The sequence below is a fragment of the Echinops telfairi genome, unplaced genomic scaffold (genome assembly GCF_000313985.2).
Source record: "Echinops telfairi isolate 266 unplaced genomic scaffold, ASM31398v2 ScPeMD7_443;HRSCAF=831, whole genome shotgun sequence".
In the NCBI taxonomy this organism is placed as follows: domain Eukaryota; kingdom Metazoa; phylum Chordata; class Mammalia; order Afrosoricida; family Tenrecidae; genus Echinops; species Echinops telfairi.
In genome coordinates, this window is record NW_022104341.1 from 74,468,590 (window position 1) to 74,478,283 (window position 9,694).

At 52.5% G+C, this 9,694-nt stretch overlaps 1 protein-coding gene across 1 annotated transcript in view; it reads right to left on the reverse strand.

Moving 5' to 3' along the window:
• Nucleotides 1-2,321: 2,321 nt before the first annotated feature.
• Nucleotides 2,322-9,694, reverse strand: part of CPT2 (carnitine palmitoyltransferase 2) — a 12,091-nt gene continuing 4,718 nt past the window's right edge. Inside the window, exons 3-4 of the mRNA XM_030886062.2 lie at nt 3,514-4,818; nt 2,322-2,918 (exon numbers count right to left, since the gene is read on the reverse strand). Coding sequence (XP_030741922.1) covers nt 2,578-2,918; nt 3,514-4,804 — 1,632 coding nt within the window. The 5' untranslated portion in view covers nt 4,805-4,818 and the 3' untranslated portion in view covers nt 2,322-2,577. The remainder of the gene's footprint in view (nt 2,919-3,513; nt 4,819-9,694) is intronic.

A 9,694-nucleotide genomic window follows, 5' to 3' on the forward strand; every position in this document is an offset into this window, starting at 1 on the left:
TGGGACTCTGTGCGTGGTGGGGGTGGGGGTGGGGACAGTCTGGCAGTTGCTCAAAATGTTCATCACAGACCCTCCAGCTCACTGCCACCAAGTTGATACAGTGACCCCACAGGACAGAGCTGCCCCTGTGGGTTTCTGAGCCTCTAACAATGGGAGCAGAGAGCCACATCTTTCTCCCATAAAACAGCTGGTGGTTCTGAACTGCTGACCACTGTGCCACCAGGGCGCCGCTAGCCTTCCCATGCAAGCCAGCAATTCCACTCCCAGCGGGGTGTGAGACAGGAAAACAAGACCACAGACAGGTTCCCCCAATAACCAGCTGTTGTGTTCCTAGGAAAGCTTTTATAAGCGGAAATGATGTAAAGCGGAGAAGCTGTTAGATCTCTCTGTAGCTAGATATATACCTCGGTCCTTGGCTCCGCACAAGAAAGAATTCACGCCGAAGCCTGGCTCGTGATCCAAGTGAGTTTTATGAAAGTTAGAAGAAGTTTCAGGTTTACACGGCACCCAAGGGACTCCTCCCCAGCATGCGGCCTGGCTGGAAACAGCTCGCCCGCAAGAGTGTCCCAAAGTCCTGCCAAAGCTCTCTGCGCCTAAATTCTCTCTCTTTCCCCTTTGACTCCGGGCTTCTGCCTTTTCAAGGATTCCATGGGGAGGCATGGTGGAAGACCCTTGATCGACTCCATTGGCTGAATTGAATTCACCTGGCCTAGGTGGGCCAATTCAAGTTCACGCCCACCCCTGCCTACCGGCTTGGGAACCCTGAGCATGTGCAGTGCACCACTCCTTTGTTCCCCTAGCTTGGCCCTCTGGGCATGTCTTAACGGACATTCCCCACCCTACGCTAGTCTACCTAACAAAGCAATCATTGTTTGTTTATACGGGACAAGGTTTTAAGTGTTCCTAGATGCAAAAAGGGGCCTACCAACTCATCCCCCAAATCCTTATGACCCCTCAGGTAAGGCTAAGGCACAGGGCTCTGGTGGCTTGAGGTTGAGGTGCTGTGAGCAGCTCTGAGGGAGCAGCTGGCGATGGGGCCGGCTGCCTTCGAACGGCTCCCTGCAAAACAAACGCTGCATGCTAGTTTCACTTTGTGCCTTTTTTCATACAAGTGAAGATACTCCCTGGATTCCTTTTGGTCAATGAAAGCAGGAACCAATGTAGGCCTTGAGTGAGAGCGAAGGGGTGCGAAGCCACCTTTCCAAAAGCAGAGCGGCAGAATTAGTCATAATAACCCAGAAGGGTAAGGGAGCCACCACCCACAGATGAAGGGATCAACGACGGACTAGTCAGCCGTTAAGAGGAGCGAGGGTCCTTGGTCCATGCGATCACATGATGATCATATGAAGGAGCTGCAAACATTCATGGGAAAACTCTGCTCTCTTCATTCTGTTTTTCCATGGACTTCTTGTAGCTTTCTGTAGCGGTGTGTCGCGATTAAATGAGTGCTTTGTGACTGACCACAGGAAGTGCACAACTAAGGTTAGCGATTGTTCTGTTTGTGTCTGTACAGGAAGGAGCCCTGGTGGGAGCTGCTGTCAGGTTGGCCGTTTGAACCCACCAGCAGCTCCACAGGAGAAAGTTGATGCCGTTGGTTTCTGTACAAGGACCACAGTCTCGGGACCAGCTTCTTCCCCGGCAGTGGGCTTGCGTGACAGTGGCTCTGGGGCATGTGGGGGAGCAGTGGTTCAGTGCTCGGCTGCTGGCTAGAAGGTCAGCAGTTCATTCCAGAAAGCCTGGCAATGTGCTTCTATGAAGATGCCCACACAGGACACCGTATGGCGCAGTTCTGCTGTGCCAGGGTCACTGTGAGTCAGCATCACACAACAGCAATGTGGGGGGGACGGTGTGGGGGGTGGATAGAGATCAAAAGGCCCTAGGAACACACACACACACACACCCCTTTCATGCTGTAGCAGGGCTGTACCAGTAGATTAGAGAAAGTCTTGTGAGGCTTCCCCAACTGCAGACAGTAAGGAAGCACCACTCCTTCCTGGCTTGGACAGACCAAAACTAGCACGAGAGGTTCAACTGGTTGAAGTAAAACCAGGCCAGTGCTACGTCCTTACTGGGCAGGCACGCACCCTCAGTCCACTGGGGTCATTTTTACTCCGGCGGCGGCAGCAGGTTTACCTTCACACACACACTGGACTTTTAACTCGAGAGGAGTGGGAGGCCAGAGAAGAGGCCTGCGCTTCATTCACCTGCAGGGCCCGAGCGGAGGGACTTGGCCGCGTGCCTGAACATACCGTGCCTGAACGTACCGCTGGAGTGCTCCTTGTGGACACTTAAGACCAGGTGAGAAAGGGAAAGAAACCATCTGAAACCATAATTAACTTTTATTTCTGCTTACAAAATAAATACACCTGAGTTGTTAGCTGTTGTGCCACCTCCTTCACAACTGCGATCATTAGTTGTGGTGTAGTTCCACTCAGAAGTTGCAGTTTAGGGTTAAAACCGTCCTTTGGAAGCCCAGGCTTGCAGGACGGTCTGCTCAGGGACCTCACTCGTCACAGAATAGCACCCACTGCCTACTCAGGCCCTGCTTCTCCGAAGGTGGTGGCCAGCCCGTCCCACCTACCCAGATGCAGTTTTGATGGGTTTGCCTTCTAAGGCATCAAACATGTCGTGCAGGGACTTCCCCAAGCAGCGGAGGAACTCCCGGGGGTTCCGGCCTGGGTAGGAGGAGATGCAGCAGCCGACCCAGGTGTCGTGAACCGAGTATGCGATGCCAAAGCCGTCCGGGACCACTGGGCCAAAGCCACCCATGTTCACTGCTGGGCTGGAGAGCGTGCTGGTGGACAGGATGTTGTGGTTCATCACCCCGTACGCAGGGTCCAGGTAGAGTTCGGGCAGCGGGACCCCTCTGGATGCTGCCAGGTTCCGCAGGGCGAATAAGTGTCGATCAAAGCCCTGGCCTGTTGGAGACAAGATGGCAAGGCAGAGTCTCAGAGCCGGTCACCTGTCACACCTCCCCTCCAGAGCAGGGACCCCTCCACTGGCACCCCTCCAGTTCACTCGCCCGGGAGCAGTTCATTCGAAAGAACACGAGGGGTCACCAAAAGGTGTGTGGGAAAGTGGAGTTGGGGGATAGGCACCAGGGGGGGTTGGCTGACCTTTGAGTGGGGAAGACAATAGAGCCTGTTTGCCGTCAGCTTTCTGTGCACAGAGAGCAGCCACGTGCCTGTAGGCGGCAGCTTTCAAGCAGCACTGTTATGGGGAGACTGTGGGAACCTGGGTAGGCATTGGGCAGCTGATCTACCGCAAGGTCAGCAGTTCTAAACCACCGGCCGAGAAGGATGAGGCTTTCAATTCCTGTAAAGAGTGACCGTCTCAGAACCCCCCTGGGGGCTGTTCCACCCTGTCCTATAGGGTCACCACAAGTTGGCATCCACTCAAGGGCAGCATGGGTGGAAAGAGGACTTCTTGGGGAGGTGGGAAGTGGCTTCAACCTGGGGAAGGGGTAGGGCTCGGGCGGCCCCAATGAGGGCGTGCTCTGCCGCCCAACCTCACCCATGGCTGCTTCTTTGGTCAGTTGGCTGTGGTGCTTGGAGCATTTGGCCATCAGCTGCTGCAGCTCCGCGGCGCTGTGTCGGGAGGGCTCCCAGACGAAGGCCTCCGAGCACCGCTTGGTGAAGACCGAGGCCGGGCGGACGGTCTCGGTGCGGCCGTGCTTGAAGGCGGCCGTGCTGCAGGACTCGTAGGTGGCCACGGTCTGCCCGTACTGCCGCAGGAAGGCCATCTGGAAGGCCAGCTGGGCCACCGCGTCAGGGCTCAGGTGCTGCCGCTTCAGGAACTCCTTCCCGCCTCTATCGAACTGGGCGCATGCCACGGTGAGGCTGCCCGTGGTCTCGTCAAACTTCCTCTTGGCCTTGGAGACGGCAGCCTTCAGGGCGTCGCTGAGCTGGAAGCGGAGCTTCTGCACAGCAGCGGGGTCCGCGGCGGCCGCCGGCGGGCTCTGCGGCGAGACGGCCGGGTGCTGCGTGCTGTCCTTGAAGACTTCGTTCAAGAACCGCAGCATGGCGACGCCGTCGCCCCACGAGTGCTCGAAGTGCACGGCGGCACAGCCGTCCTGGGCCAGGACAAGGTTGAAGGACTTGTCGAACCAGCGGCTGGCGCCGTCGCCGTGCAGCATGGTGTGGGACAGGTGGACGCGGTCCTGGATGGGGAAGTCGTCCAGGCAGAGGCAGAACACGGCCGAGTCCACCTTGCGCAGGGCCTCGCCGTTGCCCTCGCTCACCAGCTGCCGCCGGAGCTCGGCCCAGACGTCGCGGTTCTCGCTGGTCAGGTAGGCCAGAGGGTACTCGGGGGCAGGGCTGCGGTCGGCCAGGATGGCCTTCAGGTGAGCCTTGATCTCCGAGGCGGCCACGATGTTCCCATCGCGGTCCAGGACGTCGAAGACATAGAAATGCCCCTTCCGGAGGACCAGCAGGTGCCTGGCCTGCCCGTCGGTGAAGAGCTCATCCCGGCCGGGTTTGGGTATGCGGGTGGAATTGAAGAGCCGGAAGTACTGAGACATGTCCAGGGGATAGGCGCTGACCAGGTAGGCCCCGTACCAGGCCAGAAAGGAAGGCACAAAGCGTATCAGTCTCCGGAAGGTCTTCGTGTCACTTTTGGCAGGGTTCAGGTGGAACACTTCCGGCTCCAGCAGGCTGGCCCGCAGCGTCTTCAGAAAGCGGACGGCAGACACCGTCAAGTTGGTCGCCCGCGTGAGCTGGTCGTTGTACTCGGGCTTGGGGTCGGGGTTGAACGCCATGAATGGATTGAAGTTCAGGACAATGGAATCTCGACTAGCTAAGTACATGTCAAACCAGGGCCCTGAAACACAAAAGCGGGTGGGGAGAGGGGAGGACAGTGTCAAAAATGAATGTACAGCCTTCTGGCAAGGCGACGGCCTGGACAGAGAGCGAGCAGTGAGCGAACTCCCCCAGACTCTCCACACCTCCTGATGGGATGAGAGGGGACTTAAACGTAAGCCCAGAATTAGAAATATCACCAATGTAAGAAATAGGGACAAAGTCAGGGTCCCTGATACATAACACTAAACATACATGCCATAAACACTATCCAGCGTAACAAAAACTGCACACACAGGAGAGGGCAGAATCAATGCCTGGGACCTCCTAAAAATAAGACAGCCAAAGATTTTTAACAAAAGCGTATGGAGAGGACTCAGAGAGGGGAAAGCTTTCCAGCGATGACATTTCTGACGAGGGCCTTGCCTCTGAAATCCACAGAAAACGTCAACACCTCAAGAAGGAAGAGACGGATAGCCCAGTGGCAGAATGCGCAGGACACGGACCGTTCACTGCAGAAGACATCCCGGCAGCCCACAGACGTGAGGAGACATATTCGTCACTGCTGAGCTAGCCCCTCACACTAGAACTGACAACCAAGTTCAGAAAAGCAGGAACAGATGCCGGAGAGCAGGTAGAGAAACAGAACCCCCCACACTGTTGGGAGGACGGTAGGATCCTGCCACCAACGTGGACATCCGTGTGGCGCTGCCTCCCACACCTGGGAACAGCGCCACAGTCCACGTGGCGGGGGGAAATGCTGAAGAAAGCCGCAGACAGACAGATGCACACCCGTGTGCACCGCAGCACAGTTCCTAATAGCAAGAAGATGGAAACAACCAGAATGCCCACTGATAGAAGATCTGGAAGTCCACGCACGCGTGGAATGCCATGCGACATTGAAGGATGATGATGGCCTAGGAAGCCACACGCCATGCCATGGGTTTGAGAAAACCAGGCGAAGTGAAGTCGGCCAATCACAAAAGAACAAACATTAGTAGGAGGCCACTGTTACTGGCTTTACGGCCGAGGAAACCTTTTCTTGTCAAAAGAAACACGCTGCTGGTTTAGCAGAGGTAGGAGGGGAGGGGAGGGGAAGGGAAGTCACTAGCTAGGGAGTGCGGCAGGTATTCCCTTGGGTAAAGGGGTCAAATAATATTCTAAAAAATGGATACGGGGTGGGGGAGGGAAACGGGGCAAAGGATGAGGCTGGATTAAGTTGCTAAATGCAAAAAAGTATGATGTGATCTGTAAACCAGACCTCATTCACAATAAAAACATCTTTACTTGTATCAGGACAGGTGTCACGAGAGTTCTGGATCCTTGAGCCCAAACCTGGAGCCAGCTGTGTTTGGAATTCAGGACTTTGGGGATTTTAGGAAGTCCACATGTGGGAAGCCAGCATCTCAGGAAGGAGACCCGTCTACAGGGATAATACCTGGCACAAGGCATAGCCGCCTCCACCTAAGACCAGAAGACTCTCTTTCAGCAAAATAACAGATTGGTTCACAAAAGAGATTGCCTGTGAGTACAGTCAAAACAAAAGCTAATGCACAGCGGCAGGCAGGCAGGCGGGAAGGAGAGGGACAAGAAACAAGGATCAGGGGGCCTGGAGCTTCCGTTGGGGTGAAGAAAAACCCGAGCATGTTAATGCTGAGGGCGAAGGGAAATGTGGGCATGTTCGTGGTGCTGGTTGGACAGAAGATGCACACGGTGACTGTTCCCAAACCACAGAGGTGGGCGAAGGCCACTGGACGGACAGACACACTGCCACGTAAGCAGTCGCCCCGATGCAGAGAACGGTCTATACGGTCCTTACAGATAATCGGTGGGAAAGCAAACCAACAAGCCTAGTTTGAGGTCAAGACTAATGCCAATGTTTTAACAAAACTTCGGTGGCCACCTCCCTGAAATCACTGAAGCTTTCCAACAAGTTATGGGAATGCTGCTCCATCTAAAACAGTGGTTCTCAACCTTCCTCGTGCCACCACCCTTTCATACAGTTCCTCATGTTGTGATGACCCCCCACCCATACAATTATTTTCTTTTTACTTCATCACTGCCATTTTGCTACTGTTATGAATCACAATGTAAACATCTGATATGCAGGATGTCTTTTCATTGTTACAAGTTGAATCACATTAAAGCATAGTGATTCATCACAAAAACATGTAATTATAGATTGCTAAATATTATTTCTGACAAATAAATGAAATTTTGTCTAGAAGCATGGTGTAGCTGGGTAACAGTCTTCACTCTGGGTAGTCTTCGGTGGGCATATCTGCATGTGGGCAGATTCGCCTGGAGATGGGTAGAGGTTTCTAACACCATTGGAAATATGGTCTTAGGTGACCCTTGTGAAAGGGTCGTGTGACTCCCAAAGGGGTCATGCCCCACAGGTTGAGAACCGCTGCTTTAGATGGAGCAAGTGGTTTAAGGTAGGTTGGGAAGACCTGAGATGAATTCAAAGCAGAGAGGAGTCGTAAGCTCAGGTGAGGGTGTGGGGATTCCAAATGGGGAAACTCGATGGAATTTCTCAAAGGACACAAGATGATCAGGGGAGCTGCTTAGGAGAAAGTTTTGAGCAAACTGGAAACTATACTGATGAGAAAAAGGCCAGGGAATGTTTTTTCCAACATGACAATCCTGCTCATTCTCCAAGGGACACAAAGGACGTCCTAGAAACATTTTGCATGGAAAGCTTGCCCTCTGGCCCTGCAGCCCGGACCTTGCCCCTCCACACTTCTTTTTGTTTTCAAACTCAGAGAACACTTAAAAGGAACAAACTGAGCCCTTTAAGGTGTCCAAAGGGCCTTTTGGATGTGGCATAAGTCAGAGCGTAGAATTCTGGAGGAAGAATTAGAGAGATGGAAATATCACCTTCAAAAGTGTAGAGACCTAGATGGGGGTATGTCAAGAAATAACAGCTCCACGTTTTGATGTTTTTAATAAATGTGCCTGAATTTGTAGCGTTTGCTTTCATAAATCATGACATATACATGGGATCCTATAATATATAATATTTTACACTCGTCCTCTTTCACATAAGGGTTTTGTTTGTTCATGCCGTGTCATGTGTCAGTTCCTCATTCCTTCTGTTGTTGAGTAAGATTCCATTGTAGGATATCACTTGATGGGCATGTAGGCACCCCTTTTTTTAAAAAAAATCACTTTGGGGGGACTCTTCCAGCTCTTATAACAACCCGTCCATCCATGGTGTCAGGCACATTTGTACATATGTTGCCATCATCATTCTCAAAACATGTTCTACTTGATTCCTTGGTATCAGCTCATTTTTCCCTCCCTTACCCACTCTCCCTCCCTCATGAACCCTTGATAATTTATAAATTATCATTATTTTCATATCTTACATCATCTGCTGGCTCCCTTCACTCATGTTTCTCTTGTTCATCACCCTGGGTGGGAGTGGGGGTGAGGTTTTATGACGATCATTGGGATCAGTTCCCCTGTTCGCCCCCACCTGCCCCTACCCTCATGGTATGGCAGCTCCCCTTGTTCCTGAGGGGCTTACCTGTCTTGGATTGTGTGTGTCAAGAGCTCTTATCTGCACCAGTGTACGTGCTCTGGTCTGCCCGGATTTGTAAGGTAGAATTGAGATCATGACAGTGGTAGGGAGGAAGCATTAAAGAACTAGAGCAATGTTGTTTCATCAGTGCTATCTATCCTGCACCCTGGATGGCTCGTCTCTTCCTTGTGACCCTTCTGTGAAGGGATGTCCAATTGTCTACAGCTGAGCTTTGGGTCTCCACTCTGAGCCCCTCGTTCGCATCGATATGATTGTTTGTTTTGAGTCTTCTGATAGGTACCTCTTTTTGGTGATTATGACGAATGTTGCTATGAATATTCACGTACAAGTGTATGTGTTGATGTAGGTTTTTGACTCTCTTAGGTAGGAGTGGCATCACTGGTTAATCCATGGCAGGGAAACGCCCTTGCCCTCATACTGTGTGCCAGGTACATTCGCTCAAAAAGCACTTAGATATAACTCCTCAGCCACAACCCTCTGCAAGCCTGTGGCTGTTCTGTCTGAAAAGCTTCATGTGCAATTAGGAGAAAAGTTATTTTATCAGCAAACATGTCTTCCCAGAAAGCTTCTCCTGGGATTCACCAGCACGAATAACCAGAAATCCAAGCACCTTGCTACTGAGTCGACTGCCACTCATAAGGACCCTGGGAGGGCCTTGGGCTGCCCAAGACCCTCATCGTCAAGGGAGCCGCTGCATCTCTCAGCTGCTTGTGGGCTTGAAGGGTGGCCTTTTCAGTCTGCTACCCATTGCAAACCTGGAACCGAGCCAGCTGCCAAAGATCACCCTTCAGCCAAACAATAACCAGGCCTGCCAGGAAGTTAATGATTAACACCTTCTCGGAACATCAACCCGATGAGACCACAAGGGCAGCATTTGCCTGGAAACCAAGTTCAGAAGGCAGGACAGGGCAGAAGCCATGGGAGTGGGGGGGGGTGGGGTGAGAGTAGGGAGCCAGGGACCAGTGGGAAGAGTGTTGTCACACTGAGGGCATCCCAACTAATGTCACCAATCAAATCAAGGATAAACTGTTGAACGGGGAACTCATTCTCTGTGTAAACTTTCCCTCAAACCAAAATAAAATGCACCCCTGCCCCCCACCCCCCACCCCCGTGTGATCACAAGGTGCCGAAGGGATCAGTTCTCTGGCGTCAAAGGACAAAAAAATCATATCATTGTGTGCTCACCTCCATGATAATGATCTCGCTGAAGACAAAGGGTTGCATAAGCAAATGTGGCGAAGAAAGCTGATGGTGCCCGGCTATCAAAAGGTATAGCGTCTGGGGTCTTAAAGGCTTGAAGGTAAACAAGCAGCCATCTAGCTCAGAAGCAACAAAGCCCACATAGAAGAAG